This window comes from Corythoichthys intestinalis, unplaced genomic scaffold (genome assembly GCF_030265065.1).
Source record: "Corythoichthys intestinalis isolate RoL2023-P3 unplaced genomic scaffold, ASM3026506v1 HiC_scaffold_23, whole genome shotgun sequence".
Taxonomy (NCBI): Eukaryota; Metazoa; Chordata; class Actinopteri; order Syngnathiformes; family Syngnathidae; genus Corythoichthys; species Corythoichthys intestinalis.
In genome coordinates, this window is record NW_026651592.1 from 354646 (window position 1) to 373653 (window position 19008).

Sequence of the window (19008 nt, forward strand, 5' to 3'; positions counted from 1 at the left end):
TTTAAATGAATTGGACATCTATCGTTGTCATGGTAGTGAGGTAATGAGTTATTAGTAAATCTTTTCTTATTCAATCATTAAAAAGAAAACCGTTTATTTACACTTTTTTCATTAAAAACAAAAAAGAAAAACAGTATATGTTATTTATTGTATTTTATTTATTTTTAAAATGCTTCAGTCAAAGATAAAACTGCAGATAAATATTTTTTTTTTTAAAGTTTTTTTATTTTATTTTATTTTATTTTTTAAGAAATGCTTAAAATGTTTAATTTGTGTGAATTTGTGATCCCTTCAAGCCTCTAGTAGTTAGAGTGGTTTGGACTTCTAGTGCCGTCAATGGCAGCCTGTGAGTTAAATGAGTGCCTAATAGAGGGTTAATACACCTTCAGGAAAATTTGCTTAAACACTCAAGCGTACATTTTTGAGATTTTTTTTTTTCGTCTACTCATGATGGACATGTTAATCAACTTTCTAACTTCTTGGAACTGTTTTCGTGTGTCTACTTTTGTTCCGATATGTTCAATTATTTGTTGCGAGTCAAGCAAAACTGGCATGTGCACCAAATTGCATGTTGCTAAGTGAAATGTTTGGTGACCAGCCAAACTTGTCTGGCTGAGTTATAAAGACTTTTACTAGGAATTTAGGAGGTTGCCAAAATGACCTTTAGTCTTTTTTGAGGGTCTGCCGATGAAAAATTAAGGAAATTTGATGTTACTGAGTGAAATGTAACATTAAAAAAGTTCTGAGGAGGGGTTTGCCATCTTAGCCACGCCGCGATTCGATTCGATTACGTTTCAGGATGCTACGATTCGATGATTGAACGATGATCACGGTATTGACGATGATCACGGTTATCACGATTATCACGATTGTCGATGCATCGTACATTACTAAGTAATAAAGTAGCCGAACAAATTTATGTCCATTATTTATTTAAAATATCCCAATGATTCAACAGGAACGATGGAAACATGCCAATACAACAAAAAGCTGCCCTTAAGCTGCTTTAATATTAGTATTTTTTTTTATTTTACAAGAAAGTGCAAAAACATTAACCATTATAAAGGCAGTACTTATTCCTCTCAACAACACAATAGAATTTACACAGGTGGAATAAATTCCACATTTTCTGGAAACTAAGTGTCTTTAGAAATAACTTTTTTTTAACCAATATAGTACTTTGTTTTTACAGATTTCTGTACTATTTTGCATGTTTGTAGTGTTACCGCTGTACTTAATCATGGTTTTACGCATTCTCCAGATGAAATACACGTTAGCTAATTAGCTTAGCGCTCGTTGCTAACTGTTAACATCTCAAAAACAACAACAATAAAGGCTAAACAGTACAGTACAAGAGGGTTCGTGTACTCACCTCTTATAGACGCAATTGACATGACTTAAAACTACTGCTGGACATGTAAATGACAAGGAGCAACGAACTATCTCTCTTCCCTCCCTTGCTCTAAAAAATAACTTGCGCACAGAAGTGCGACCGGAGAGTCCCAGCCTGTCTCAATCAAAAAATGTATTTTCCAGTCTTTTGAAAAGGAGTAAATCTCTCGCTCAGAAACTGGCAGCATCCATCATAACCTTGTGTGTGCGTCCGTCAAAGTCATCCGGGCTGCAGACGTGTCTTGAATTTCGTTCCGCTACGAGCGGCTGTCAGAAATTTATTAGGGAAAATCATCGTTTTTTAACCTTTATGAATCGTAATCGAATCGAATCGCGATGCATCTAATAATCTATTTTTTTGGAACTCGATTAGTTCTGACCTTGTTGAGTTAACTTATACAGGTAATCCCCGGGTTACGACGTACTCAATTTACATGATTTTGACTTTACAACGCCGGAGTCTCGTCCGCCATTTTGTCTCCAGTCTTTTTTATTTATTTTATTTTATTTTTTTTTGTCGCACAAACAGTACCTAATTGTTCCTCACAATATCTTATTTTTTACTTTACTTCATTAAGATTACTTGTTCTGTCCTCACTAAACATGAAGTTGTTCGGCAAACAAAGCAATTGTGCTTTTTGAAGCGTTTTACTTCCATCACTTTTGAAAATTTGTAAAGCTGTTCCACACATATGTACACGTCTGTTCAAAACGACACCTATTTTAGCAATAAAACACTCGACACAAAACGATTGGTGTTCAAACGTCCATCTAGTATGATCACTATGTAAATGTAGTAGATTCAATTAGCCTAATTGGCTAACAAAAGTCCTCTAGCTTAAATGCTACGAATGCCAACGTACAGTATTTACAATTCTCATAGCAAATCGCTCACACGTAACTCCACAAACCGTAGCATTGAAATAAGACGGAAAAAGTGGGGGTCGTCTTATATTCGCGGTCTAGACATTACACCCATTCACGACGCTAGATGGCGCCAGATATCATTGAAGCGATGTTCTGTCATGACAGATCTCAGCTACTCTCAAGTTTAACCAGTTTGCATTATTTTATCGCAATGTTTTTCCTTATTCAGATCTGTTTCAAGACTATCCCAGTGTCCTCTTCTTTCACTTTTCGTGTTCCAACAGCTTTACATGAGTGTATTAACTTTTATTCTTGACTCTCTTCTTTTTATTTTTACATTACAGTATGTACAACTCAAATTTTATGTTTATTGTGCAATAATCTGTTTTGTATGTAAGATGTACTAGTATATGTTACATGTTTTGATGCTTTTTTTATGCATTTTAAAGATTTATGTCTGCATTTTGGGGGGCGTCTCTACTTACAGAATTGACTTCCAGAACAAGTTAATTTCGTAAGTAGATGTACCACTGTAATACCGTATTGGCCCGAATGTAAGACGGTGTTTTTTGCATTGAAATAAGACTGAAATAGAGGGGGTCGTCTTATATTTGCGGTCTAGACGTTATACCCATTCACGACGCTAGATGGCGCCGGATATCATTGAAGCGATGTTCTGTCATGACAGATCTCAGCTACTCTCAAGTTTAACCAGTTTGCATTATTTTACTGCAATGTTTTTCCTTATTTAGATCTGTTTCAAGACTACAGTTAGTTAGACTTCACTTTGATGGTTAATGCAGTTATTGCAGTTTTGTTGTTTTATTACAATAGATTGGTTTATATACATTTAAAAAAAAAAAAACAGAAGCCATTCATTTACGAATGTGATTGCACTTTAGTTTACATATTTAAATGTTCAGAAATTAAGATTCAGATGAGGCAAAATAACATGCTTTTTCTCTCAAATGTATTGTTATAATCTTTTGTTTCAGATGTACTGTCATTATTTTCTGTATAAAAATTAATTTGGTGTTCAAAAAGTCTTTTTTCAAACTTGAGTATTGAAAAAGAGGGGGTTGTCTTATAATCAGGGCCGTCTTATATTCGGGCCAATACGGTACAAATGCATACACACTAAATATATATTAACTGTAGAAACTTACTGCCTTATGTGGGCCAATCCAGCACTCCTGTATGGAAGCATTATTGAACGACAGTCCAGCCAGAACCAACGCTGCCACCAGAGGGCAGTGTATCATCCACCATTAAACAAAATACTATGCTTTTGGACTTTTTGGATAGTTATTTTACGTCGTCAGTAGAGGCGTGCAAAATTTCCGATTCTTAGATTATTCGCGATTCGGCCGTGGAAGATTCGAGAACGATTCACAAACATCCAAGTTCCGATTATTGAATTATACCAGGTAAAGCGGAAATAAAACGCAGTCAGTGCGGTCTTCGGGACGCAATGAGGAGCGGACCGAGAGTAAATATCATGTGCAGCTAATGCCGCTCGGTAAAAAAAAAACAATAATACCTGACTGCGGCCGTCAGCCGCTACAAACAGCGTCCAGTTGCTAGTTGCTACAAACATATGACAACATACGGCTATGGTAGAGATAAATATATCTAGACTAGATGTGAAATGACAGACTTTCCCGCGCTAGTAAACAGGCGCCATCTTAAAGCAGTAGACTTCTCTAGAAGGCTCTGTTGTTGGGTACCTAATTACTTTTTTATCTAAAATACCCCTAAATCGGCAAAATCTTGACTTGAATCTATCTTTTAAATGATGAAACAGTTTTAAAACTTTCACATGTCGGAAGTAGACATGAGGGAAATTATGGAATAATGGGCGCAATTGTAACAACTTTAACGGTTGATTCACAACATTAAATTAATCGAATGTAGTTTAAAGCTGCTGATACAGAGTGGGGACTTGAGTATTTTATTTACTGTTTTTAACCGGTAGCTTGATACTAAAATAGTAGTTTGGTTTATTTAGCCTGATTTTTGAACAATTTTGGAACAAATATACAAAACATTAAAAAAAAAAAAAAAAAAAAAAAAAGATGGAGGGAGGGGGGCATCAATAATCGATTTGTAATCGAATCGGAATCTCTGAATCGTAATCGTAATCGAATCGTTAGGTGCCCAAAGATTCCCACCTCTCGTCGTCAGCGTAGGAACCGAACCCGTTCGCAACCCGGAGACTACTTGTATTGGGAAACTGGAATCGGCGGTTGAGTTTTCAAAAACTCCAAAGGATCACTAGACAAAGTACTTTCTCTATATAATATATACTTTGTATGAGGACTTATTCAAGTGTTACATTCAGTGTATCCACATGAGCAGGTAGGAAGGCAGTGTGTCTGCATGTGACAGTTGTGGGTTTATGTTTCATATGTGATCATCTCTGCTAGCTAGAAACGTCGTCCTCCTTTTGTCGGGTTCTCCTTTAGCGTCTGCCGATGTTATATTAGTTGCAAACAATGTGATTCAAAGAAGACAAGTGACACCACTTTTATTCTTTTATTTTTTCCAGGAGAAAAATAAGAAATAGGGACTGTGAACTTTAAAATGCTCAAGTGTTTCTCATCATTTCAAGGAACTTAGCTCAAGGTTGCTTCATTTTCAGAGACGTCGAGTGTCAACATTTTGTGAATGCATAAAATTTAAAAAAAAAAAAAAAAAGTAATAGAATTTGTCGGAGAATGTCTTACTCCTCTGTTAAACTGTTAAAAATGTCCCTGCTGCAAAAAATAAGTCTGCTTTGTTAAGAGGGTGCTTTGCTAACTCTTGGTATTCATTTTGGGTCATTGACATTGGCAACATTGAAAGACGAGCACATATTGTAGCGTCTACAAGGACAACGCCAACTTGGTGATGATCATACACACTGAGCAGGGAAAGCAGTCCAGTATTTTCAATGAAACCCACCTAGAAGCCACGTTTAAGAGAATGCTCGCCACGCTAAAGTTGATGCTAATGCTAACGCGAATGCTATGCTAACATGACAAGTTACATTTAGTGTGTGCTGATCACTCAGCATAGACCTTTAAGGCTAAAGTAACATTGCATACTCTCTCTAGCCAAGATAAAAAACCAAATCTTTCAAACAAGCAAGATGGAGCACAGCCAATGTTGTTAATAATGCCGTTAAAGGATAACGGCGTTTCTAACGGCCTTATTTTTTTTTTCAGCAGTGAGTAATCTAGTTAAGTACTTTTTCCATACCACTACTGAGGATGTGAAGGGGGGGCGCGTTACTACAATTTGGTTCAATGAAGTGCAAGTTGTCTGACTTGGTGTCTGTCACACATCCGCCTGCCTGTCTGCCTGCCTGCCCTGGAGAGTAGGAAGAGGGAAGGAAGTGGTGACGGCGTTGCAAACACGATGCTAGGTGGCTCGGAGTGTTAGTAGAGCATTTGCGTTCTCGTTAGCATGAGCATATAGCGTGGCAAACTTCATCTTAATCTTTTTTAAATTTTTTTTTTTTTTTTTTTTTTACAAACAGTTCATGGCGTGGCATTCGGTGGGTGCAATTACCTGAAAATAATATACTGTTTTCCTGCTGAGTGTGCATTTTTTATTTCCAAAAGTAGTCACTTGCCCCAAACGTTTCTTGAATGACGTATCCATGAACCTTGTGTGATATTTTGTAATCAAAACAACTCAAAACAAGCAAATACTGGAGAGGCAAGAGATTCAGAGCTTCACCTGCATATTGAAAAATATATCTACATATATTAGAGATGTAACGATACACACAAGGCATGGTTCAGTACGTAACTTGGTACGGGGGTCACGGTTCGGTGCAGGTTTAGTACAAAAGGAAAAACAAAAAGGTTTGTATACCATTACACTCTTGTATAGGTGAAATTTTAAAAACGTACAAAGTGTGACCTATGTTTTTTAGGGAGGAATGAAAAAGACAATTCAGTTCAATTCAATCAGTTCATATAAAATATGATATGATGTTTATAAGATTCATAGAATGTCCTCTTCTGTGTGGAGTTGTTCACAGTGGGTATGGTGTTCTTCGGATGAATTCAGTATTCTTTCTCCTCCAAACACGAGAACCTGTGTTTCTACCAAAAAGTTCTATTTTGGTTTCATCTGACCATAACAGATTCTTCCAGTCCTCTTCTGGATCATCCAAATGCTCTCAAGCAAACTGCAGATGGGCCTGGAAGTGTATTGGCTTCAGCAGGGGGACACGCCTGGCAGTGCAGGATTTGAGTCCGTGGCGGCGCATTGTGTTAATGATAGTAGCCTTTGTTACTGTGGTCCCAGCTCTCTGTAGGTCATTCACTAGGCCCCCCCATGTGGTTCTGGGATTTTTGCTCACCGTTCTTGTTATCATTTTGACGCCACGGGGTGAGATCTTGCATGGAGCCCCAGATCGAGGAAGGTTATCAGTGGTCTTGTATGTCTTCCATTTTCTAACAATTGCTCCCACAGTTGATTTCTTTACACCAAGCGTTTTAGCTATTGCAGATTCAGTCTTCCCAGCCTGGTGCAGGTCTACAATTTTGTCTCTGGTGTCCTTCCACAGCTCTTTGGTCTTGGCCATAGTGGAGTTTGGATTGTGACTGACTGAGGTTGTGGACAGGTGGCTTTTTTACCGATAATGAGTTAAAACAGGTGCCATTAATACAGGTAACGAGTGGAGCCTCGTTAGACCTCGTTAGAAGAAGTTAGACCTCTTTGACAGCCAGAAATCTTGCTTGTTTGTAGGTGACCAAATACTTATTTTCTACTCTAATTTGGAAATACTTTAAAAATCAAACAATGTGATTTTCTGTTTTTTTCCCCACATATTTTCTCTCATGGTTGAGGTTTACCCATGTCGACAATTCCAGGCCTCTCTAATCTTTTCAAGTAGGAGAACTTGCACAATTGGTGGTTGACTAAATACTTATTTGCCCCACTTTATAATGTACTAACATGTAGAACATGAAAAGTCACACTAAGCCACAGGTTGCTAACCTTCAAATGCTATTGTTTAGCCACAACTGGATTCATTACCTTATTACTATTCATCCTGCACACAGCCGCAAAAACAAAAAAGGAATATGGAAACAGAAATGTTGTTTTTAATCCATCTGCAGGCGACCAAAAGATTAATTTTTTTATTGATTGATGATTTTACGACGATGCGGGTGTGTGCTGGTCCTCATGGGAAATGCAGCGCTGGTTCTCATGGGAAACACAGTCTTCCTTGAGGCAAAACCCTTCCACTTTTGTCCACCGGCGTCGTTAAAGTCGACCAAAACTGAAAAGCTACATAGTGTCGCTTTAATGGTGAAATCGAAAAAAATGAGATCCCATAATCCATAAATTTTTAGAATATTTCAAAGTTGGAATGGTTAGAATCAGTCAAAGTGTGTGTGCTGTGCAGCCTGCTGAAAAAGTGGACAAAAAAATATTTTATGCGCAAACTAATTATTTTTCTTTTTGTTCTTCTGACCAAAGCTCTGAGACCAAACGGCCCTCGCCAACTCACGTTTGTTGACAAAAACTGAGCGGAGAGAAGGCCGCCGCTGCCATGGAAGTGAAAGAACGCCGACCATACCGCTCGCTGACTTCGGCCCGTCAGGAGCCCCCCGAGAGGCGCTACACAAGCTCGTCGGCCGACAGCGAGGACGGCAAAGCCCATCCGAGGTCCTACAGCTCCACCGAGACACTCAAGGCCTTCGACCACGACGCTCGCATGGCATACGGGAGCCGTGTCAAGGAGATGGTGCACCACGAGGTGGACGAGTTTGGGCGGCCAGGTGGGATTTTAACTGTTGGTCACCTAGCAACAAGCTAAATACTGTTTCTGCAGTCAAAGCATCACAAATGTGCATGATTAAAAGAAATGTCTGCATCTTGGGAGTCTCAGGGTCAGAATGCTGTCGTCATAGCAGCCTACAATGTATCTTCTTTTCGCTCATGACAGGTGGTCACAGTGCGTCGTCCTTTTCCTATCTTCGCATACTCCACTAACACCAGCTGCCCTCATGTCTTCATTCACCACATCATCCACCTTCTCTTTGGTCTTCCTATCCTTCTCTTGCCTGGTAGCTCCCTTCATCCTCAGCACCCTTTCACCTGATTCTTTGTTGAAAACATTTTTCATCCTATCCAACCTGCTTACTCCTAAAGGCTTCCTGTCTTCTTTTCAGTGGCACTGTCTCTAATTCATACATCATAGTGGGCCTCTCCACTGCCTTTTGAATTTTGCCCATCATTCTAGCGGGTACTCTTCTATCACAATAAACACCTGACATCATTATCCACCCGTTCCAGCCTCCTTGGATCCTTTGCTTTACTTCCTTAGCATACTCACAATTGCTTTGGATTATTTACCCCAAGTAGAACACCTGACACTTAGACTAGGTACATACTGCATATCTTAATGCACAATCCGATTTTTTGTTATATCTGTTTTTTGGCATGCCTGTTCAAACTGCCTTTGTCCATTGAATTCCATACGCGGAGATTAAGGGGGGGGTAGCTCAAAATGTTAATGCATATAATAGACTTTCCACTATATGAATTTAAAATTAAGACTTTGCTGGTAAAATGTCTGTAAAATTTGTAAAGCAATATAACAAAAATGAATGAAATGAAAAAAAAAAAAAATTCATTAGAGATGTCCCGATCGATTGGGATCGATCGGGTCCGATCACGTCATTTTCAAAGTATCGGAATCGGCAAAAAAATATCGGCCATGCCTTTTTTTAATATATATAAATTTTTTTAATTAAATTGTTTTCTAATTGAATTTAACGTTACAGACATAATATGTTACACTCATCCAGAGTTTTTAGTTTAGGCTTAAGGTAGTGTTATCAAATTTATCCCGATAACGGCGGTAATAAGTTTTTTTTTTTTTAATGTATCACGTTAAAATATATAACGCAATTAATGCATGCGTTGCACGACCCACTCACGCATTGTCGCGCTCAATCTGTAATGATGCCATTTTACTTATATTGAGAGATAAAAGGCAGCGTAAAATGCGTAGAGTGAATTTTGGCAGCCTTTGGAGCCTTTTTTAATTGGCTAAAGCCTTACAATCCCTCTCCCAATGATTAGAAATATCATGGGAAGCAAGGTAGCAATTGATCTTTTTCTTAACACCTTGTTTTATGTCCCAACGCAGAGAAGATATATGAAATGGTAGCACTACGCACAGTCATGGTTCCACTTCCCATCATGCATTGGGGCATGGCTACAGTATCATTTACAGAAAGCTCAACAAATACACTAGATGGCAATATTTAGTCACAATATACAAAGTCACAAGTCTTTCTATCCGTGGATCCCTCTCACAGAAAGAATGTTAATAATGTAAATGCCATCTTGAGGATTTATTGTCATAATAAACAAATACAGTACTTATGTACTGTATGTTGAATGTATATATTCGTCCGAGTTTTATTCATTTTTTTCTTCATGCATTGCCAAAATGTATATGATCGGGAAAAATTATCGGGAATGATTGGAATTGAATCGGGAGCAAAAAAAAAAGTAATCAGATCGGGAAATATCGGGATCGGCAGATACTCAAACTAAAACGATCGGATCGGGAGCAAAAAAACATGATCAGAACAACCCTAATTTTTATAATGGATCAAAATTATTTTTCAAACAAATCATGTGACTAGCACCTTAGAGACAGCCATTTGCTTTGCTTAGCCCCCCCCCACATCCCCAAAAAAAACAGACCTGAGGACAGAAGAGGCAAGATGGATATACGTATTTTTTTCTTTCAAAAAGCTTTCAAAAGCGATAACAACGACCAAAGATTGAAGATGTGGACCATGAAATGCCAGAGAGCACCACCAAAAATGTTGAGCGGGGTTTTACTTTGCCCCACTAAAAGACTTTAACCCTCAAAAATGATGGGAAAAATTAAACGCTCATCTGCCACGTATTATTATAAATGTTCCTGGCTGGAATATTCAGTCAAAAACAATGCGGCCTCTACTTCTCTACTAGGTAAGCCAGAAGAACGCGCGCATTCACACACGTACGCACATACTCACAACTGGGATGCCTGTATGTACGACCATGGGCTCAGCTACTATCCGACCATATATCTTTGTTCGTGCATTTCGGGGTCATCAACTTAAAGAGCATACGACACCAGAAAAAAAAGTCTTAAATGGCATTATTATGTGAATTAGAATCATACTTTGAGACGATTCGACCATATACAACAATTTAGCAAAGCGCAGATGACGAGAAATTAGTCTTTTAATCTGCCGGTTAGCCACGCCTACAATTATAGGGCTTTAGCGTCCCCAACAGGTGGATGACGTCAGCGGTAGACTAGGCTCATCGGTTTTACTATTCAGCCCATTGAGGGGGAATTGTTCAGAACGAGGAAAACGAGACGAAGAGAGCTGCAAAATGTCATTGTTTCAGTCTCTCTACTCCCAATATTTTACAGGATATTCTTTTTATCCAAGTATTTTCCCCAATAGCTATATAAATGGCTTGAGAAGGACCAGTCAGCCCGTCGAGGGGGAACTATTCACAATGAGGAAAACGCGACGAAGAGAGCGGCAAAATGTCATTGTTTCTGTCTCTTTACTTCAATATTTTTACAGGATATTCTTTTTATCCAAGTATTTTTCCCCAATAGCTATATAAATGGCTTGAGAAGGACCAGTCAGCCGGTCGAGGGGGAACTATTCACAATGAGGAAAACGCGACAAAGAGAGCGGCAAAATGTCATTGTTTCTGTCTCTTTACTTCAATATTTTTACAGGATATTCTTTTTACCCAAGTACTTTCCCCAATTGCTAAATAAATGGCATGGTCATGACAAATAACTTGTGCTAAATGGAATATAAAATAATAAAAATCCATTTATTCAAGACGACATGGCAAAATTACTCCATAATGGTCAAAACAGTCGACTTTACCTTTACTGTCACACCTGCCGAACGATATTTTATGACACCTAAATCGGACATATGTCATTTTCCTTCCCCGGCTTCGGAGAATGCAAACAGACCAGAAGGAGTGACAGCTAGCCGACATGCTAACCCGAACCGAGGGATGTTTCAAAGTCTTCGAAGTGGAAAATCACACATAACTAGCCTGGATTATTTGACATGACGACCCGGTTGTCGAGTTTCTTTGCGGATCGGCAAACCGCCCGGCGGAGAGCAATTTACAGTTCGTTCCCTGGAGGAGGGTGGCTGGAATTGTTGTGTAGCTAACGTGCTAACAGCTAACTGCTAATGAGCGTGAGGATAGCTTTTTACATGCCTATTAATGATCAAACGTAAGTAGTCCTTTATTTAAAGGAATTTTATAGTGTTTACTTTGTAATCACTGTATTCGTATTTGACATAATACAAAACAAGATGTTTACTCACTTCCTTGTAAGTCCAATGGTCCCACAGTAAATATCCACGGTGAATGGGAACCTTTTGAAACTCCAAAAAGGCGCATACGCCTCTCCCGCATACAGAATGATTTTTCTGCAGCCGTTTGGCTGGCGTGATGCAAAAAATAAAAGTTTTAATCCGCAAAATGAGCTGAATCATTTGTCCTCATACACAACAGTACACTGTAGCGTGAAGAGGACGTCTTCTACCGTACACGTCACAGCGCCCTCCTCCTCAATGCGAGACCGAAGCCGGAAGTCACTCATTTTCCTGGCGCGGGATTCAAAAAACTAAATAAATATAGCGATCGCTTCCACACACATCCAAGCGGTCCATATCATTCAGGAGCATAAAATACCGCGTGTATTATGAAATAAACATGCTTTTTCGTGTCACAAGCACTTTAAGCCTTACAGTGTATCACAAAAGTGAGTACACACCTCGCATTTCTGCAGATATTTAAGTATATCTTTTCATGGGACAACACTGACAAAAGGACACTTTGACACAATGAAAAGTAGTCTGTGTGCAGCTTAAAAAATAAGTTTATTTTCCCCTCAAAATAACTCAAAATATAGCAGTGCTTCTCAATTATTTTCTGTTACGCCCCCCCAAGGAAGTCGTAAATGTTTCGTGCCCCCCCAAACTCTGCCGCCACTGTAAATAGTAGCATTTGTCAATATTACTATTATAAGTACGCCTCTGCCTCACATTGTATCCTTTTTTCTCTATTAGAGAAAATAACAGATCAACTTATAAAGTATAACTTTATTAACATTGTTGTGTTTGTAACAGAAAAGACTTAACGCGCATCAATTTGCCTGAATTAAAAAAAAAAAAAAAAAGTCACATCCAAACTGTAAAAATACACAGGTGCATTTTTGACCATTTGATACTGAAAAATAACATCAGTAAATAATAACAAATTCAAATTGATTAGAAACATTAACTCATGAGGACAATATGCCCAAAAATTTGACCGAAAAAAACAAAACTGAATAGAAGAAGAAGAAAAAAAAAAGTGTCTTTGGACAGAAGAGTTTTCATTTTCGCTGCTCGCTGCTTCCAGTATCACCTCCAGTTTGCAATGATGTGGGGATTTTTTGCACTGAGCATGCTAACAGTGCTCACTGGTTTACTGGTATAACACTGACAAAGCGGGACGATTGTTGGCAATATTCGGCACGTTTTCGCTGAAAAACAACCAAGCGGCTTATCAATGAGATTGGGGTCTAATGTCTTTAAGTGGCGTCTTAATTGATTTGGCTTCAGGCTGTCCGCTATTGTCATGGCCTCAGTCCCTGCTGCAGCATTGCCTAATTGCCTTCAATTATCCCCACCTGTCCTCAATTCACCTACTCACAGCCCAGCCAATAGCACCGCTGCATTCAGCAGTCAACCTGTGTATTTAAAGCCCAGATTTTCACTTCCACTCTGTCAGACCGTCTGCGAAGCCTGCCTGTTACCTGCCTGCCTAGCTCTCTGAATCTGACTCTCGTTGCCGAATCTGAACCTGCCCGACTGCTGCCTTCTCTCCTGCCCTGGTAACTCGACCTGCCTTTTGCTTTTGGAAACCTGTCTTCTGCCTAGCCCTTGTCTGTACTGCTGCCATCATTACACCTGCCCTGCTGGTCCTATCAATAAATTGTTGAAAACGTGACGCATTTGTGGTCCTCCTCTGTCGGGTCCGTGACAGCTATAATCATTTTTTAGACACCCTAAACAGTGGTCTTTCCTCGACTACCACTGTATTAAATGTCAAAGCCAAAAGGCAAACAGCCCGAAAAAAGCGCATTCTCGGCAGCCAAGGGAGAACCGGAGGTGAGGGCGGTCGTCATGACGATCCCAAGCCGAAAATGGCACTTCTCTGGCGGACACGTGAGAACCGGAGAAGACAGTGGATCGCTGCGTGAGTCCGGCCGGAAAACGGCTTTCGAAAACGGCGCACAGCTCTCCAGCTCTTCATGAGTCTCTTCCGTATGCTCTTGCTTACTTCAAAAATACTGCACGCACTTTGAAAATGAGGCCGCCACTGCCACCCACTGAGTGGATGTGCAAGTACACTTTATTCTAGTACGGCAAAATAAAAAAAGAAGAAAAAAGCATGTTCCCCGAGGTCACACGCGACACCCCTGGCATTGCTCTGTGCCCCCCTGGGGGGGCGCGCCCCACTATTTGAGAAGTACTGAAATATAGCCATTACTATCTAAACCCCTGGCAACAAAAGTGAGTTCACCCCTTAGAAACTACGAACATCCCTAAATGTCCAAATTGAGTACTGCTTGTCATTTTCCCTCCAAAATGTCATGTGACTTGTTACAGGAGTGCTGTCAGCATTGCTGCAGAGATTGAAGAGGTGGGGGGTCAGCCTGTTAGTGCTCAGACCATATGCCGCACTCTACATCAAATTGGTATGCATGGCTGTCACCCCAGGAGGAAGCCTCTTCTGAAGACAGTACACAAGAAAGCCCGCAAACAGTTTGCTGAAGACATGTCAACAACATTGTAATGACACGAGTTGTCATGACAATGACACCAAAAGTGCCATAATTTGCCGGATGACACTAAATGACATCTGTCGTAAGCATTCATTAATGTTCATGACAATGTCATATCATAATGATGACAGCCTTTAGGCAGATATCATGGTAATGACACCAAAAGTGACATAATTTGCCTGATGACACTTAATAACATCTGTCATAAACATTCATTCATGCTCATGACTGTGTCTAATCATAACTATTACGGTCTTATGACAGTGTAATTAACCTACTGTCCAATAAAGTATTACCAAAAAACTGTAGTTGTCAGTACATGTTACTTTTTCAGACCACGCACAAGGGAAAAAAAGATATGGAATCAATCGATGCAGGGGGGGAAAAAATCATGGAATCACTTAATTCTGAGGGGGAAAAGATATGATACAATAACAAGAAAATACACAACTAATGCTTTGTTGTAACACAATCTGTCTCCAGCTTTCTGTGATTACTGTTGCAAGATACGCTTTGCAGGTTGGAGCCTCGTTATGGGCCATTTTCTTCAGCTCCCCCCAGTGATTTTAAATTGGATTGCGATCTGAACATGTCTATGATATGCTTTTTTTTTTTTCCACAAAACAACCGAGTCATCATCCACCGGGACTAGTGATTCCATTAATTATTGTCAGGATTGTATTTGGAAATCCACCTTGGCTATTTCTTCTCATGTGGTCTCATTCTTCCTTCTCCACTCCTCTCATTTACAGTGTATCATAAAAGTGAGTACACCTCTCGCATTCCTGCAGATATTTAAGTACCCTATTGGCCCGAATATAAGACAGCCCTGATTATAAGACGACCCCCTCTTTTTCAAGACTCAAGTTTGAAATAAAGACTTTTTGAACACCAAATTAATTTTTATACAGAAAATAATTACAGTACATCCGAAACAAATGATTATAACAATATATTTGAGAGAAAAAGCATGTTGTTTTGCCTCATTCAAATCTGAACATTTAAATATGTAAACTAAAGTGCAATCACATTCGTAAATGAATGGCTTCTGGTTTTTGAAATGTAAATAAACCAATCTATCGTGATAAAACAACAAAATTGCAATAACTGTATTAACCATCAAAGCGAAGTCTAACTATAACTCTAGTCTTGAAACAAATTTGAATAAGGGAAAAACATTGTAATAAAATAATGCAAACTGGTTAAACTTGAGAGTAGCTGAGATCTGTCATGACAGAACAATGCTTCAATGATATCTGGCGCCATCTTGTGTTGTGAATGGGTATAATGTCTAGACCGCGAATATAAGACGACCCCCTCTTTTTAAGTCTTATTTCAATGCAGAAAATACCATCAATACGGTATATCTTTTCATGGGACAACACTGACAAAATGACACTTTGACACAATGAAAAGTGTTGAGCTTATATAATAGAGTAACATTTTTTCCCGTCAAAATAACTCAAAATATAGCCATTAACATCTAAACCCCTGGCAACAAAAGTGAGTACACCGCATGGGAACTACGTACATCCCTAAATGTCCAAATTGAGTACTGCTTGTCATTGTCCCTCCAAAATGTCATATGAATCGTGACAGAAGCGCTGTCAGCATTGCTGCAGAGATTGAAGAGGTGTGGGGGGGGGTCACCCTGTTAGTGCTCACACCATACGGCGCACTCCACATCAAACTGGTGTGCATGGCTGTCACTAGGAGTGGGAACCTCAGGGCACCTCACGATACGATACGATTCGCGATACAAGGCTCACGATAACGATTATCTCACGATATCACGATACAGCGATTGTCGATATATTGGTCAGAAATTTGATACATTATATTCTACGATATAACTGTTGAAAGGAAAAAGATATTTCAAGATAGAAAAAGTACTGTTTAAGTCATTTATTAAACAGTGACCCCTTTTCTGTGCAACATTGCTGTAAAATATGAATCTACTGCAAATTGTGTACCTGCACATATAGAGGAAACAAGCCACAACCACTGATATCTCTTGGAGAGATCATGATGAATGGCACCCTTAATTTCTTTAAAGTTTTAAATCTTTAGAAGAAGAAAAAATAACAGCGCTGTAGGTGTCTGTCAGCAGTTGAGCTTGGAGTGGGGCAATGATAAAATTGGTGGGTCTTTTCTTTGTAAATGACCTTTGTTGCCAAAAGCATTGGTTTGAGCACTTCCACCATCTGCTTCAGCATTTGAGATGTCGGACTCAGTCACATTCTTCCTCACCTTAAAAACAACAAAATAAAACAAAAAATATTAGTGAATAATAGCTTTTGAGTTGAATTCCTGATTTTTTTGTGTATGTTGGAAGTATGGAGTGAATTTAAAAATTTTTTGAATTGAATGTATAGAAGAAATTAAAAATTCAATAATTACCTATTTTTAATATGTAGACTACATTAATTATCATGAACATCACCTTATAAATCTTGGAAGCTATTCAAAGCATTTTTATAGCTTATTGCGTCATAATGGCAGGAATAACAGTTTGTGTAGTAAACTAGATGGAGAGTGGTTCTCAAATAATATCAAATAAATCAGTAAATTCATGTTGGCTTGTTCAATATTCCTTTTCATCCAGTTTAGGGTCCTGGTTTATTTTATATCACTCAAAACCAAATGGCCTCAAAATAATACATGTAAAATAAAAAATCGATTACATTGCAAAACTTTCTTACCTCAAGTGATGAAAGCGAAGCAGTGAAGAAATCCGTGTCCACTTTGTCACCACCTGCCAGTGAACCTTATTTTTGTTGGACAATTCTTGCATACAGCAAAGTCCTTGTTCACCTTACTTCCTTTTCTTGTTGGTGTAAAATCTAAAGTGTGTCCACAGTCCACATGTATGATTTGCGGCAATATTTTTGTCACTTTTTCCTCCTGCGTTCCCACGAAGCTTTTTTTTTTTTAACCGACTTGGAGCTTCCTCTCTTCTTCTCTAGACAACTTGTGCGCACTTTACCGCCACTCTTGAGCGCCCCTAGTGGACCGCCAAGGAATTGCTCAAAAAATATTGAGCAGTTTACAGCATCCAATGGCCAATATGTCAAATAAAAGTATCGATATTTGGTGGGAGCAAATCGATAACCGATCAGGTTGCAAAATATCACGATATATCGCTGTATCGAGATATTGTCACACTCTTAGCTGTCACCCCAGGAGGAATCCTCTTCTGAAGACGGTACACAAGAAAGCCTGCAAACAGTTAGCTGAAGACATGTCAACAAAGCACATGGATTACTGGAACCATGTCCTATGGTCTGATGAGACGAAGATTAATTTGTTTGGTTTCGATGGTCTCAAGCATGTTTGGCGGCGACCAGTACAAAGTACAAAGAGTACAAAGATAATGTGTGTCATGCCTACAGTCAAGCATGGTGGTGGGAATGACACCCCCCCCACCCCACCCCACTACCACCTCTTCAATCTCTGCAGCAATGCTGACAGCACTCCAGTAATGAGTCTTACGACATTTTGGAGGGAAAATGACAAGCAGTACTCAATTTGGACATTCAGGGATGTACTTAGTTTCTAAGGGGTGTACTCACTTTTGTTGCCAGGGGTTTCGATCTCTATGGCTATATTTTAAGTTATTTTGAGGGGGAAATAAATTAACTTTATTATATAAGCTGCACACAGACTACTTTTCATTATGTCAGTGTCATTTTGTCAGTGTTGTCTCATGAAAAGATATGCCTAAATATCTGGAGAAATTCGAGGGGTATACTCACTTTTGTAATACACTGCATGCACAAATATTGTCTTATTTGGTTCGTATTCATTCCTTTGCTTTCTCAATGTTGCTGCCATTATGGTAAAAGATGCATCACCTTTCTCCACGGCAGGTACGGATTTCTCCCTGCGAGACCTCGGCTTCGGGGACGCCCTTCAGTCCGCCCACCACACCGTGTCCTACCGGGGCGAGATGGGCATGCCGCACCGCGAATACTCGGTCAGCGTGGGCTCCGACGCCGACACAGAGACGGACGGGATTGTTTCTCCGGAACACGCCATCCGGCTGTGGGGCCGCAGCGGAGGTGCCGGCAACCCGAAGTCGGGCCGAAGCTCATGTCTCTCGAGTCGGGCCAACTCTAATCTGACGCTGACTGACACGGAACATGAAAACACAGAGAATGGTGAGTGGAATTATTGCGGTGTATGTGGAATGCTTCTGAAGATTATTTCAGCAAATCACATGTATTTCTGGGAGGGAAAAAAAGTGATTTCACAAAGACAGAGCAAAAGCGTACCACACGTAACACGTCACATTTGCTCTTTAATATTCATGATATTAGCAACTGTTGCTGGCGGGGGGTCAAACTCAAGTTTGTCCCTCATACTAGATGGATGTAAATAGTGAATGAACAAGATGTTTACTGAACTAAACCTACCAATTCTGTCCGAAAATGATGTCCCTGGTGCCATATTCACTGGTAAAGATGTGGAAGAACATACAAATGTTTAGTTAAAGAGATGGATTGACTATCTAGGGCTGAAAAAGACAGGAAAAAGAGCTGACCTGATCCAGAGGTAGCTTTTTTATCGACACTTTTTTCTTGTGTGCATTGCATTACGCCAATGACAATGAAATTCTCCTGTTTCAGCAAGCTATTCTTTACCACGATATGCCCTCTCTTTCTTATGTATTATATCCTCAGGTTGTCTTACGTCTCTGACCACTCTTGGGGGTAATTTATTTTTGCTTTTTTTGTGTCGCGATCGCAAATGCTACTCAGCGACAGCCAACAAAAACTTTTGAATTTTTTCATTAATAACAAATCTTAATTCTATAATTTATTTAAACTTCCCCCTTCTTAAAGTTGTTG

The 19008-nt window shown here is 39.4% G+C and overlaps 1 protein-coding gene across 7 annotated transcripts in view; it reads left to right on the top strand.

Annotated features, from left to right (window-relative positions):
• The window catches only part of LOC130911193 (teneurin-4-like), a 599534-nt gene that overhangs the window by 132433 nt on the left and 448093 nt on the right, over window positions 1-19008 (top strand). For all 7 annotated transcript variants that reach the window (XM_057828990.1, XM_057828991.1, XM_057828993.1 and 4 more), the window contains 2 exons: window positions 7741-8042; window positions 18028-18318. In XM_057828990.1, coding sequence (XP_057684973.1) covers window positions 7814-8042; window positions 18028-18318 — 520 coding nt within the window. In that variant the 5' untranslated portion in view covers window positions 7741-7813. The remainder of the gene's footprint in view (window positions 1-7740; window positions 8043-18027; window positions 18319-19008) is intronic.